At 41.3% G+C, this 16106-nt stretch overlaps 1 protein-coding gene across 1 annotated transcript; it reads right to left on the bottom strand.

Annotated features, from left to right (window-relative positions):
• Positions 1 to 4891: 4891 nt before the first annotated feature.
• On the bottom strand, positions 4892 to 15390 carry LOC308161089 (MAP kinase-activated protein kinase 2-like). Its single transcript, XM_080535037.1, has 10 exons — positions 14576 to 15390; positions 10694 to 10833; positions 10273 to 10337; positions 9923 to 10002; positions 8702 to 8828; positions 8498 to 8573; positions 7495 to 7619; positions 7148 to 7233; positions 6924 to 7004; positions 4892 to 6707 (listed from the first exon to the last, which is right to left on the bottom strand). The coding sequence occupies exons 1-10, from the start codon at positions 14810 to 14812 to the stop codon at positions 6564 to 6566; spliced, it is 1161 nt and encodes a 386-aa protein (XP_080391163.1). The 5' UTR covers positions 14813 to 15390; the 3' UTR covers positions 4892 to 6563.
• Positions 15391 to 16106: the final 716 nt, after the last annotated feature.

Genomic DNA, 16106 nt, shown 5'->3' with positions numbered 1-16106 from the left:
TACCCTGCCACACACAGCCCACACAGAGACCAAACACAAAACCACTCAAGCTAGCACTTTTCAATGCCATATCCTTAGCTAATAAGTCTCTCTTAATCAACGACTTGATTAGCTCCTATGAACTAGATTTCTTATTTATCACTGAGACCTGGTTAGATAAAGATAACAAGACACCAATTCTTATTGAGTCAGCACCCCCCAATTTTAGTACCTTAGATGTCGTTAGATCCCACAAAAAAGGTGGTGGAATCGCCTCTTTCTTCCGAGACAGTTTTAACTGCAAACAGAAATCCTTCGGGGAATTTTTATCATTTGAATATCTTTCAGTTGTTTTTAAATGTTCCACTCTAATTATTTTTATAATTTTATACAGACCACCCCAATACTCTACTAGCTTCTTTAATGAACTTACAGAGCTTCTCTCCATCATTACTACTGAATTTAATGGTCTGATCATTGCTGGTGATTTCAATATTCACGTAGATAACTCAGAGGACAACAAAGCCAAAGAACTCTCTGTTCTGTTAGATGTTTTTGAACTTCAACAACATGTGAACCTCCCTACTCATAATCGAGGTCACACTCAGGACCTTATCATCACCAAAGGCCTAGATATTTCAAATGTTGTTGTAACTGACATTGCCCTGTCTGACCACTGTTGCATATTCTTTGACGTATCTATCTTTCCTGTTATTCAAACTATGTCTAAAACTATTTCCAAACGATATATCAATGAAAAGACCAGTGCACTGTTCACACAGGCCTTTTCCCTAGCCCCCCCCCCCCCCCCCCCCCAAAACTTCTATTCCAACCTCAGTAAATGACCTTCTACACGATTTCAACTTAAAAATCACAAAAACCATTGATGATATTGCACCCATTAGATCCAAATGCATCTCTGGTAAGCAAAAAGCTCCCTGGAGAACTGCCCCATCCGTAAAGACCCAAAAAAGAGAATGTCGTAAAGCAGAGCGCAGATGGAGAAAAACAAACCTTCAAGTCCACTATGATATCTATAAAGAGAATCTTCAGAACTATAACTTAGAAATAAGAAGTGCCAGGCAATCATTTTTCTCTAAGATCATAAACAATAACATCAATAATGCCTGCATCCTTTTCAGAACTGTTGACAGACTAACAAATCCCCCAACACCCATTGCTCAGGAATTTCACTCAACTAGTAAATGCAATGAGCTTGCATCCTTTTTTAACAATAAAATAGAAACCATTAGACAAGGCATTAGGTCTTCTGTGTCAGGCATGAAAAACATGTCCCCATTAACAACCCCAAATAGGGCGGACATAACAACCATGTCACAATTTAACACCATTGATTACAAGACCCTAGATAAAATCATGTCACGTCTTAAACCATCCACCTGTGCCCTTGATGTCCTGCCAACAAGCTTTTAAAAAAACATATTTAGCTGCATGGCAGGCGAACTAATACAAATAATTAACACCTCCCTTTCATCAGGAATCTTCCCTGAAGCCCTGAAAACTGCAGTTATTAAGCCTCTACTAAAAAAGAACGGCCTAGACCCATTTATACTAAACAACTACAGACCCATATCAAACCTTCCCTGTACAGGAAAAATTATTGAAATGGTTGCCCACGAACAACGTAGCAATTATTTGACCCTAAATGATCTCTTTGATGACTTTCAATCAGGCTTTCATAGCACTGAAACGGCCCTTATTAAGGTCCTTAATGACATTCGCGTAAACACAGACTCCGGAAAAATCTCAGTTTTGGTACTACTAGATCTTAGTGCTGCCTTTGACACTGTAGACCATGACATTCTAATAGATAGACTAAAAACCTGGGTAGGACTTTCGGGCACTGCCCTAAACTGGTTTAGATCCTACCTACAGGACAGAAGCTACTATGTCTCCATTGGCAACTTTGTATCTGACCAAATTAAAATGACATGTGGGGTTCCCCAAGGGTCAATCCTTGGCCCCCTTCTATTCAATCTCTACATGCTTCCATTGGGACACATCATAAAAAAGAACAAAATTGCCTACCACAACTATGCGGATGACACTCAAATCTACATAGCCCTCTCACCGAACGACTATAGTCCCATTGACAATCTCTGTAATTGCATTGAGCAAATAAACGCCTGGATGACACAAAACTTCCTCCAACTAAACAAGGACAAAAAGGAGATAATTGTATTCGGTGCACCTGACAAAAGATCGATAGTCAGTGCAAAACTTGATTCTCTCTCTCTTCACAGTAAAAAACAGGTCAGAAATCTTGGTGTAATTCTAGACTCCGATCTAAACTTCAACAGCCACATAAACTCAATAACTAAATCAGCCTACTATCACCTGAAAAACATAACAAGAATGAGAGGTTTCATGTCCAAGCAAGACCTTGAAAAACTCATCCATGCATTTGTTTCGAGTAGACTTGATTATTGTAATGGTCTACTAACAGGCCTATCTAAAGGAGCTGTTCGTAAATTGCAGCTCATCCAAAACGCCGCTGCTAGGGTCCTAACAAAAACAAAGAAATTTGAACACATTACACCAATCCTGAGATCCCTGCACTGGCTACCAGTCTCTCAGAGAATTGAATTCAAAATCCTCCTAATTACATACAAATCACAAAATGGTCTTGGACCAAAATACATATCACATCTCCTCCCACCCTATATTCCCGCAAGGTCCCTAAGGTCAGCTGAGACAAATCAGCTAATAATTCCAAGAGTAAAAACAAAACACGGTGCAGCAGCTTTCAGTCACGCTGCTGCATGCTCCTGGAACAAACTCCCTGAAGAAATCAAACAGGCCCAAACCCTTAAAATATTTAAATCTAAGCTAAAAAACTTCATGTTTTGCACCAGTTATGATTAAACACAAACACTTCTATCAATGTCTTTTTTCCATTAACTATTGTCTTTTTAAATGTTTTATCTATTTACTTCTTATATTTGCTTTTATTCATTGTAATTTTTATTTTCTTATGCTCCTCTTGCTGTATTTTTAAATAATGCATGTAAAGCACTTTGAATTGCCCCTGTTGTATGAAATGTGCTATACAAATAAACTTGCCTTGCCTTGCCTTGCCAGGGCATTCGATACGGTCGACCATTACCTACTCATTTAGAGGTTGTCTGAACTAGGCCTGGATCAGGGTTTATGTAGATAGTTATTTAATTTTCAAAATTATTTAATGGACCGAACACAGTGTGTCTTAACTGATGGTGTTAAATCAGGTTTTCTGGACATAACAAAGGGTGTTGCACAAAGATCGATTCTTGGTCCGGTTCTTTTTACTATTTACATCAACAATATTGGATTATCTGTAGATAATTATAACCTGCACCGAATTGGGTGAATCCGCTTTTAGTTGTGGTGCACCTCACTGCTGAAACAATCTGCAGAGAACATTTCAGTTGATCGTTCTGGTGCCGCTAGGGCAGTTTAAAGATTTGATTGAGGACCTCTTTGTTTGCGGTGTTGGCGGAGGGCGCAAGGCTTCAGTGGGTACACCTCTAAGTCACAGACTATATTATACTATTATTACATTTACTATTATACAATACTATTGTATTGTTGTAAACTATATGCATGGCTCCCTTGTAAAAGAGACATACTGTAAGTCTCAATGGGACTCCCTGGTAAAAAAAAATAACGGTTAAATAAAAATGTTTGATAATGATAATATAGCCGGAACTCTCTGCACCTTGGTAGTCCTTCATCACCGCTTAATAATCTTGTGTAGCCATACCTCCAAATCACGTTTTTAAGGTGAGAAGAAAGACCGGGAGCCTAGGTTACCCCCATACCCCTGTCAGGTGTGTATGGGTTCAAACATTGTTTTTTTAAAACCATTTAGCAGACACTTTTAACCAAAGTGACTTATAATTAGAGATTATAGGGACAGTCTCCCAGAAGTAACTTAGGTCTAATGGGCACACTAGTGGCCTGGGGTGGTCCAGTGGTCTAGCACTGCGGTCTATAGTGCACACATTATGCCCATGTTGGCATGGGTTTGAATCTGGCCCATGCCCTGCTGACATGTCCTCTCTCCCTTACTTTCCTATCTGTCTTCACTATATCTGTCCAATAATAGGATTTTTTTTTTTTTTTAAATGGGCACACTAGTGGTGGTGTTCCCAGGTGGGACTTGAACGCATGACTCATGACCACTATCCCCTAAGCCACCACCACTACCCCTAATGTTGGGTAATGTATGGGCATGGATTGGGTAATGTGCTGGGCATGGATTGGAGACACAATAGGCTCTTTATCACAGCATATTTGTTGAATTTCAGCATCATGCTTTCATTATGAGCATTAACTGTGGGGATTCCTTTTTCATTAGGTTGTAACCACATCCCTTTACCCAGTAAGCTACAGTACATGGAAATATAAGATGAGTTGCAGCTGCATGTTTGTAATTGCCTACATTAACCCTTCACCTTCACTTTTGTTTTACTTTATTCTATTACTGTTGATTTTGTATTCTGCTGCAATGCCAATGTCTAAGAACCTGAACCTAAGGATTCTACTCGTGTACCCGTACATTGGATGTAATAAAAGCAATTCTATTGTATGTAAAACATATTGGTCTAGAAGCAGGACACAGCATAGATTGTCCCTAATGGAGAAGAGTGCTCATATCTCACATGACCGTAAGGCACCCTGTGAAAAACAATTGTGGATTCTCCAAAAGGACTTGTCCTTCCTACTCCATTACAGCAGGGTGACTGCTATAACCAATGACTGCTCCTGCATTGCAACAGTATGACATCCAATCCAAAAATAAGACCATTATCAAGAACTCTGAACATTTTTGCTAAACAAAAACAAAATGACTGACAAACACACTTGCAAAAGACCGAACGATTTTAAAGAGTTTTAATCCACAGTAAAAGACAGCTTGGACATTAGTACAGCGAGACGAGAGAAAATGTGCTACATTTCATACATCTACCGTGCTGTACACCTAAGATTTACAATAGTGCTTTTAAGTGTCTGTTTAATAACCACCTCCATAAAACAGCAGAAAGCCTATTCATAAACCACAGCCTGTGCTCCATTGCTGCTGTATAAACACGAACACATGTACTGTCCAATACACTAGCAGTAAGGAATTCATTGACGGACATTCAAACTATTGTGTCCAGCTGTGCCTCATCAGGACAGACATGGACAGTGAAGTCTAGAGAGGGGTGGACTATGGGGTTATGTAAGCTCCTTCTATGGGGGGGAATAACAGTCCCTTTTCTACGTCCACAATATGGCAAGAATACTCCCCCACTGTCAGCGCACTGTGCAGAAGCTTAACTTGAGAATACATCATGCATAAAGGCAATGGGACATCTGTGTAAAATGTTACATACACACAGATCAAGAATTCTGCCCAATGCCCTCAAGGCACACAGTCTTTCCAAACAGTGAGACCACTGAAAAGATGGCATCTCTTGCTGTGGGCATGTTGGCTAGGAAATCTAACCCACCCAACAATAAAACACATTCAACTGCAGTCATACAATTAAAAAGGTTCTTGAACAAAGCGGCGTTCATGGCAACAAAAATCACACACAACATATAGAAAAATCAATAGTGTTGGTGTGCACTGTGTGAATAAGTATATACATTGACAACTAAGGGACATTCAATTATCCACAAATAAAATGTTTCCTCCATTGTGAAGATTTAACGATATCCTTCAGTGCACATCTAGATTGATTCCAGTGCATAGTAGAGAAGATTCATGTCCTTAAAGCAGATGTAACCACAGTATAACCGGAACAGGTTTCGTAATGTGTCATGTACCCATGACAGTCACATACAAAGACCCATATACAGTAAAAGAAACCGTGAAATGTGACCAATATTGGAAAAAATAGAACAGACCTCAGAGTCAGTCTGTTACAAGATTAGTTACAGTGCTGGGGGGTATTCCATCAACATCGCTAAAGGAAAATCCAGGCTTATTTTGATAAATCTCGCAAGATTTTCTTTTTTTTTTATAAATCTCATGGAATTTATCAAAATAAGCCTGGATTGTCCTTTAGCGATAGTTGATGGAATACCGCCCTGGCAGCTCACAAATGATAAACAACAGCAATAACAAGACCATTGCTTCGTGGAGACCATAATATGACAATATAATGACATTTAACATCTGACCTTGTGAAAAATAATCAACAAATATGGTTCTTTACCTTATATGGCCTGAAAAAAAAGAAAGAAAAGGAAAAAACAATAAAATGTCTAAAATCAAGTTTAAAATAACACTGGATACTCAATATATCTGTAGATTCAGACTTTTTTTCATGTTTATCCCAATCTCTGGTTGCTCTACAGCTCTTCAGTCTTGACTGGCCAAGACTGCCTTGAGAGTGAGAGTGAGAGTGTGTGAGTGTGTGTGTGTGTGTGAGTGTGTGTGTGTGTGAGTGTGTGTGTGTGTGTGTGTGTGTGTGTGTGTGTGTGTGTGTGTGTGTGTGTGTGTGTGTGTGTGTGTGTGTGTGTGTGTGTGTGTGTGTGTGTGTGTGTGTGTGTGTGTGAGAGAGAGAGAGAGTTTATCAAGTGTCTTTGTTTCACAGTCCCGGTGGCTCAGTGGCTGTATTGTTTGCTTTCTTCCTTCTCTTCATCAGCAGCGGATTGGTCGAATCCTCAATGGTCTTGATTTTGACTTGCTCATAGTCCACTCTCATGGTTGCCAAGGCACTCGTCATTTCCTCCTAGTAATAAACATCCCATCATTAGCAATACAAAAAGGATAAGAAAAATAAAGAAACATGTGTAATGTGTACCATACCTAATACGTGTTTCATGCAACCTGGTATGGGATATTGCTCAAGCATTAAACTGGCTAAAATTCCATATCTAGCTAATAATTAGCAATTAGCTAATATTTCTGTCAGAGACAAACGTGGTCATCCAGAGGCTGAGCTCACCTTGACCTCCTCCCAGACGTCTTGCTCCTCCTGCAGCACGCGGCTGGTGTGAAGAGGGGTCTGAGGGACCTCCATAGACTGCTGCAAGGAGACCAGTATCACTTTTAGCACATAGCTTTTACTAAACTCGAATAACACTTACAAACATGGTTGTTGAGGGTGCTTGCCTCCTGGCCTAAAGGGAATTTAAGTAATCTCTGAACCACTTGTTTGTGAGTGCTTACATTGATCCAGGGGTGGTTCATGAACTCTGTGATGCTCATTCTCTGGGTGGGCTCAGTCTTCAGCAGGTGGCGGATCAGCTGCTTGGCTAAGAGAGCACACACGGGAAATGATAAGACATGATACAAGAACACAAAGTCCCACAGTACTAACAACAGCAGCAAGACCAACAACAACAACAACAACATCATAATCATCATCAGTTTTTATCTTTGTCTGATTATGCTCCTCACCAACACTATAATCAACATGATGACTATTGCCTCATTCACCATCATCATCATCATCAGCATCATCATCAATTGTCATTGAAGTGCATCATGAAATTCCTTTGGCCCTCCCCCCTCACCTTCCTCAGACACATCAGACCACTCTGGGTTAGGGAACTCGTACTGTCCGTTCCTGATGCGTCTCTTCATCCCAGGAGATATGGCCAGGCCATGGTTAGAGTAGAAGGGGGGATATCCACAAAGCCTGGGGAAAGGAGTTTACTTCACTTTATTGGCCTTTACTCCTGTAATCTGTTTTGCATGTCTTGAGCATTTACTACCAATATTTTTAAAGTCATCTTTGTGAGGGTCTTTGGGGTGTTTTAGACCACATAAAAGCGAGAGAAAATAGAGAACAGTGTTCTATCTCTTTATGAGGTAGTGTCATACCAAATAGTGTCCGGGTGATGTAATCAGGTTTTTTCCAATGTCATGATGTGCTTTTTGCTATGCCGACCTTGCATTCCAGACATTTCTGAGTAAACTCTACCCCTCGTTGTTTGTCCATTAGCTCACTACCAGATGAATGTGTATTTTAAACTAACTGGAAAGACAAATGTAATCATCTCGCACTTGAATAGCATTAAGGTCGATGCAGACACACTAGTCAGGTATAGCTTTTATGTTGGCATGGCCATTTTTATATTAAAACAGCACTAGCATGCTAATTTCACGAGTAATTCGCTATGCTAATGTCACAGAGGTGGCTAGTTAATTGATGTAACAAACAAACATCTTATCCAATGCACATTTGGGACAGTAATAGTTAAATCAAATGACTGTCATGCTGCCTGATGATAAGTAAGTACGTAAGTAAGCTAGCTATGATTGGAAATTAATTAGTAACCAGTTATGGAATTATATTTATCACTACTTTCGCTGATGTGCGTTTGTTTGCTACATCAGTTAACTAGCCAACTCCATGCTGGAATGCTGGAATGCTGGAATGAGAGCGTCGGCATAGCAACGAATGTGTCATGGCGTTCGAAAGACCTGATAACACCACCCGGACACATTTTGGCACCCGGACACTATTTGGCATGACAATACCACTGTGAGGACTTGAGTGTTCTAAGGACTTACAGGATATACATGATGACGCCCAGAGACCACATATCACAGGACTTGTCGTACTTCTCTGGACCAAGAACTTCTGGGGCTGGGATCAAGTTTAAGAAGGAAAACATGAATTCCAAACATGTTAACTCATTTGACATTTTATGAACATACTTAATGCCATCATGACACCTAGGGAAAACACCAAACAGGTGAGTTAGGTGTCCTTACCAACATAATAGGGAGTGTAGCAGGGTGTTGCCAGGGAGTTGAGTGTGGTGATTTCTTTGGCAAACCCAAAGTCAGTCAGCTTGAGGAGGGCTTCGGGCCTTTTGGAGGTGTACAAGAGGTTCTCTGGCTGAGAGAGGAATAGAAGTATGGTCAGAAACAAGTCAATCATGAAAGAGTAGACACTAGGGGTGTAACGGATCGCCCTCCACGGTTCGGCACGCATGTGTACCGCGGATCAATTGTAAAATTTAAACAAGTAATAATATTACTTAATATCTCTTGTAAATCACAATGTAGAGTTGCCATGAAAAGATTGACGCGACAGTTGCGTGCTTTGTTTTACTCTAAAGCGCAATGATAGGTTGAAAATGCAAAAAAAAAAAAAGAATCCGTTGTTTACTCACTACACGTGAATCTGGGAATCCACAACAACAAGGCTGCGTTCGTAAATTCGCTCTGGAATCTGATCAGCATTCAAGGAACGCCTCTTGTCCAATCAAATTACTTGGTCCCTTTATGACGTCGGACCCAGTGTGCTCCGGCGCTCTCAAAGCAAATTTACGAACGCGGCCCAAGTGTATCATGGCGAGCTAGTTACGTTGTTCAGCGGAGAAGAACTCGAATTATGTCCCTCGTCATTTAAATCCCATGTATGGGAGCACTTTGGCATCTCTGTCAATTATGACGGGAGGCACGAAAAAGGTAGCTCGACAACTTCTGATAACGTAGGCATTTTTTAGTTAAAAGTGCCATAAAACATGTTTATTCGTCTGCTTTAAAGAGCCCAGTGACTCACTGCTGCAACCAGGCGCCTCCTTCTCTCTCATATTGCACTATAATTTAAGTTGAATGTGTATTTCAGTATAATATGTAATGTTTGAGTGTAGAATATGTTATATTACCAGTTTTGACATCTTGAATGTTGTTGGGTTTTTTCACATAATAAAAGTGGTGTTTTTACAGAATTCAAGGAAAAAGCAGTTTTTATAAAAAAAAAATGTTTTGTGTTGATCTGAAAAATTATCCGATCCATGACTCAAAAACCGTGACACGATCCGATCCGTGAGTTAGGTGATCCGTTACACCCCTAGTAGACACCACTGAAAGTGTAGATGTATCACTGCATGATGCATATCCATCTTCATGCATATCCATCTTATCCAGAGAAAAACATACCAGCAAAGCAATCATTGTTTTCATAATTCTGTACATTAGGCTTACCTTGATGTCTCTATGAGCGATGTCAATGGCATGCAGGAAATGTATGGCTTCACCTATACTTTTCATTATGTCAGAGGCCTCTACATACGCGGGCAGGAGAAAGGCAACAGACACAGAGACAGAGGGGGTCAGAGATACATACTTTTTATTATTTTTCACTTATATGGTTGTCTGTTTTTGTCCTTGCACTTTGTTTATAGTTATGCTCCACCAGATCAAAGCAAATTCCTTGTATGTGAAAACCTACTTGGCAATACATCTGTTTCTGATTTCATCCATACAATGAAGACAGGATGATGAAATAGACAGAGAACATCAATGGAGAAGGAAGGATAAAAACATCTCTTTACCTCTTTCTGTGAATGCTTGATTTCCTCTGTCTTGAATGTGACTGAACAGCTCACCCCCATCCATGCTACACAGAGAGAAAGCCTTCAGTTAATAATAATATATGCCATTTAGCTGCCGCTTTTATCCAAAGCGACTTACATTGCAGTGTGTGCATACATTTTTCAGTATATATGGTCCCGTGAGTGAGTGAGCGAGCGAGCGTGCACCTAGGGGTAGTGGTGGTCTAGTGAATAGTGAGTTGGACTCGTGATCAGAAGGTCATGAGTTCAAATCCCACTTCGAGCCACCACTAGTGTGCCTTTGAGTAAGGCACTTAGCCCTAAGTTACTCCAGGGAGACTGTCCCTCCCTGTAATCTCTAATTGTGAGTCGCTTTAGATGAAAAAGCGTCTGCTAAATTGTAAATGTTTGTTTCACCCACCACTCCATGACGATGAGCAGGCACTTCCTGCCCTGGTAGAGGTTCTCGTAGACGTCCATGATGCGGACGATGTGAGAGCAGGGCGATGCCCTCCAGTGGAGCTCCACCTCCCGCCGAGCCTTTGGGCAATCTTGCAACATCTGACAAGGAGGAAAAACAACAACAATCAATATGTTTTTGAGAGGCTTACCAATAAGAGAATGTGTTTGTTTTCACATTGAGTAACTGCTCAAATACTTCCACTTAAGATTAACCATCAACATTTATTTGGCGTCTAATGACTTTTGGCCATCAGGGTTTCTTTCACCATCTTTCACAATTCAGAATCTGTATCATTTCGCTTCAGTCCAGTCCAAGCGGAAAAGGCCTCAAACCACGACAGACCGGAAACAAAACAACCTTTCAGAAGTATGCTGGTCACTCTCCCGGCATTGAAATCTGATTATGTCAGCCCAACATACATCACTATAATATAATTGTCCTCCTTCAGAGAAGCCTCAGCTGGTTTCCAGCCAGACATAATGCAATCTAATGGCTTTACTTGCCACTTTGTGAGCTCACAGACAATACCACACTGAGAATGAAGTTGTTTCGGGAAACGGAGCATCTCAGCTTCAAGGAGAACCACGTATAGGTTCCTGTATACATGTTGTAACTTACCTTTGTTTCCTAGGCTAGTGGTGCAACAGCTACAGCTACATTGCTGCACACATAAGGCGATACTCAGGAGGTACAGCTAGTACTTAAGTAATAAGACAGTGAGAAGAACCATAATCTAAATCTCCTCATGAGTGTAGTACTAGCCTTACAACTAGGCCAATATATGAATGCACAGAAGTCTCTAAACTACTGATGCATTGGCCTTGAACTCTGCAGAACTGGGGCTTGCCAAAATCTGGAGCAAGTCAAAAGAATGTGGGGTACATTTGAATTGGGACATGGGTGAGGCCCCTACGGCACCAAAATAGAGTTTCCATATCTATGATGTGCACTAATCAGGTGTAGTTTAGTCTGGGGTGCAGGGAATCTGCAACGCCTCTTTTCCTCGTAACTGCATCAACAACAACGAACCATGAGTCACCCTCTGACGTCACTCAGTCCTCCATGGAGGGGGCTTCACTCTACATCAGCTGGCACTGCCATCTCCTCAGCATACTCGCACCCACCACCATCACATCTCTCTGTCTGTCTGTCTTGGGCCACGTTGCAAAGGCACAAAGCTTATTCATACTACAAAAACAGTAAGGAAACCATCCTCAATTTTTCTCATAAGACATGGTAGGGCTTATTGACAAAATAAGGAAGAATGTTCTCTGCTCAAAACAACAGCAGCCACTTGAAGGGATATGTGAATGAGGAAGGGAATGTTGTTGTGCATAACATGTACATAACATAATCACACACACACACACACACACACACACACACACATACACACATACACACACACACGCGCACACACGCTTTTAGATCAACATAGATGATTCTCACTGTCTCTCACACTCACATGGGCGGGCAATCCCCTAAGGGCAGGAAATCCCCTACACAGACAAGAACAGGACATCCAAGGTGGAGGATGTTCAATCTAAGCAGGTCTGCACTGGTTTCTGAGGAGTACATTTAGCCGTCTCAGGACCCCTTCCCTGCATAATAAAAGCTGAGAACATCGGCGTGGAGCACAGTGCTGCTGTACCAATCCAGACCTAATAATCCCTCAGTCATCTCTGGCCTCTCGCAGCAGGCTACTTTTAGACACAGGCATGTCCCCCCACCCCTCTCTCTCTCTCCAGGCTAATAGTAATAGCATGGCCAGGCAGAGGAAGAAAGACAGAGATAAGGTTACCAATGACACTCCTGTCTTTCAAAGACTTGGGGTGAGATCAAGGAGATTGCCTAGGTTGTGGACTTTCATAAATGCTCATAATCGTGAGTAATACTTGTATAATATGTAGCCTATACGGTAATAACGGAAACGGTAATAATATGACCATCATAACAGGAAGGATGTGAGTTCATCGGAAGGAAAGATCTGCCACAACATCACATGCTAACAATATTTCCCCCTTCCTATTGCATAACTCCTCCCAAAGGCAGAGGGTAAAATACGACACGATAATAAACAGGGCTTGAGTGGCACTGAGCCAAAGCCTTGGGACACTGCCTGCTAACCTATACACTTCAACAGTGTCGCCTCATCCTCAGCCTTATCTCCACTGCAATGTCAGGCTGTGTTCTGCATCTAAATGCTGCCAGCAAAACCCTCCAATCAGGGGAAGTATTCAGGAGGAGGGGGGGCCCACGTGCCTCAGGGCTGACTAATAGATCCCAGAGGAGCGGACTGAGGTAATATCAGAGGAAGTGATCTATTTTCAATTGTCTCTGCCTGAGGGCTACACTGGGGCTCAGCAGGCAGGCAGACTGCTTGCCCTGAGAGGATAAGAGGGGGAGAGAGTGAGATGAGATGGGGATTGTGTGAAATGAAAGGAGGAAGGAGGGTTATCTATTGTTTAGGGCTTAACCGAGACACCTAGAAACCAGCCATCTGTTTACTTCCAAGTAGATGATAAAGGGTAAACTGAGAACAAAACAGTAAAAGTATGGTTACAAAACATATAGTCTAATACCGTAATAAAAACAGTATCATATCCGGTTTTTTTGCCCTTCTTGAAAAAATTGCTGGAGAATTGTCTTATGAAATACATTGGCTTTGTAATGACCCAGTATATGCCTGTGCGGTTGCCCATCCCAAAGACAACACCACAGACAATTTAATTGTGTACTAAATATGCTTAGGGCTATATACTCCTTTTTGACACTTTTATAATGTCAGACACAAAGCTTTAAAGCTTTCATTGTCAGACTCTTTTGAAAGACTGACGGTGTGGGTGTAAAAGAGAATTTCACAAATAAGTAGGCCAAACAATGTTCTCATCTGTAGTAGAAGTGACAGATCTTAGATTAAGCCAAATAATAACCGGTCTTTTGTTAGTTTCTGTATCTGATATAGACTAGGGTAGACTAGAGGCCAAAGCTATTTGGGGATCAGAATGACAGCTGCAGCATGACAACACCAACCAACCACTCCAGCAAAGGAAAGCCCTGGGTGAAAGCAATGTTGACACTCTGTAGCTAGTACCAACTTGTCATATACTATATCTTGCCCTGCAATGTATATTGGAAGCAGGAACAGATTCATTCAATTTCAAAGCACAAGCGAAAGAGCAATGAGGAACATGATTTGCTCTTTCAGCAATCACAAAGGTCACGAATGAGTCTTGAGGTCTTTTTCTATTGAACAAACCTGAGTTTGTATCTGTGGCACTTCCAGAACCCAAGAAAGTTGTTATAAGATCAACAGTGGCCATAGTCTACTTGCTCATTCTGATTACAATGGTTGTACACCGTGCCTGTTTATTCCGCAGTAAGAGTTCTCATGAGACTTTCTGAAGAATAAATAAACAACTGATGTAAGACCAAGTGTATCATTCACTGTCGACACTCATGCATCACCCTAGCCCACAATTACAAGCCATTTTTACATGAAAGTAAACCAAGTGCAGGCCCGGCTATATGGCACAACATATATTATGTACTGAAAATGTGCAAATGACAGTAGACTAATTCCCATGGCACTCTTAAAATGGAATAAGGAGGTGGATTGTGCCCTTGGGCAAGCGACCAGACCATTAATTCAACTGCATGTTTACTGTCAAAAGAACAAAATCGCTCATATTGCACAACAATGGCAGTGGCACTACCATAATTGGTCATTCATCACTGAAATCAAAGCGTCAATCACTGAGCACATGAAACGAACATATGGAAACAAATCACTGGACATATGGAAACAAACCACAACAAGAGTTAACATCAACGATTTACCTTCAATGCACATTTCTCTCCACTTCCTTTCTGAAATATTTCCAAAACTTTGCCATTTATGCCCATTCCCAGGACCTGACTTGTGACTTTGTAGTCGTCAGTGATGGCATTCTTTCTGATCTGCAGAGGGCTGTGGGGCTTGACGAAGAACGGAGGGAACGGGCCAGAGTTGTTCAGGTTCGGCGCTGGCTGCTGCTGCGGGTTTGGGAAAGCCGGCTGGTTCTGGTTCGATAACATTGTTCCGCTTTGGGTTTGACAGCGCGTGTGGTTTAATTAAGAAAAACGAATTAATTAAAAATTAAATTCAAAATGTGCCGTTTCCTGTCCTGTCTGGTTTTGCTAACGTTAGCTACCTGCCGATATTGAGTTGCGTTAGCATGCTAGCTTGTCTTGTACATAACCCGCGATGACAGTCAACAATGTAATAATAACATAACATTTGACTTTAAACTGGAGTAAAGCTAACAACTCCATGAGCTGTCGCTAATGTTCAGCTTTGACAATGCATATTCATGAAGTTAACGTGCTTAGCGAAGCTCGCTAAGCTAAACAAACTTAGTCTTTGACTTCAGTACAGTTTTAGCGGATCACGGCCACCTGCACTGAGTCTCGCCAGGCACCATCACAGACGGGAAGAGGGTCTTTTTCGATTGACCGGCCGTTTTTTGTTTGTTGAAGAACTCAGTTGTTTTGACAGGTTCTCTATTATTGCCAACTAATCTCACAAACAGACTATAACTCTAAGTTCATAACACTATCTGAAAAGATACCCAGACGAAACGACTTTCATGGTTGTTTTCGTTCACTCTAGCCCAGCGCTAAACCATGACCTCACTCGCTCGAAGCCCGAGTCAGAGATTGGATCATTTTAAAGAGACGCATCACATCAGACAACAGATAGTCCCTCCCTTGGTTTTCTTTGAATGAGGACATGGGCGGGAATCAAAGCTATCGGAGAATCGACTCCGTAGTTAGATCATGGTCAAACAAAAGAGATTTGATCAGGATGATCGAATGTCAAAAGGTCAAATAATCACCTTTTTGACACAATGTTGCCATTGATGCTTTCCTTCATCACGCTTGCACCATTTGCGTGCAACTGATTCCTTGAATGGCCTAATGATTGCCACTGTCACACATGATGTCCCTCTAATTAATGCGAGCTGGTTAATGAGATGAGCATACAACACAAGTGCAGTGTGTCTTTGGTCCTTAGTCTATCTTTGTCATATGTGTTTAACCTAGAATAAATGCTAGTCAATTTCCCAGAGGCAGAATTGGTATCAACTTGATTAAACAAGACATATATATATAGGCTATGACCCCCTGTCGGAATTTGCATTGCCCTGAATCGCTCTTTACCACTACCACAAAGTAACACTGGTCATGATGCGGTATTTGTATTGCTTATAACTTGATACCTCTATCACAAAGTTAGGTTTGAATTGTCTGCTGTGGAACTAATCTGCTGCCACGGCTACTCTGCCGGACGTATTTTGTGTTGCACCAAAATGGTCGCGCCGCTTTTCAT

This window comes from Nansenia antarctica (assembly GCF_963989245.1).
Source record: "Nansenia antarctica genome assembly, chromosome: 6".
Taxonomy (NCBI): domain Eukaryota; kingdom Metazoa; phylum Chordata; class Actinopteri; order Argentiniformes; family Microstomatidae; genus Nansenia; species Nansenia antarctica.
This window is presented reverse-complemented; position numbering and strand designations above follow the sequence as displayed.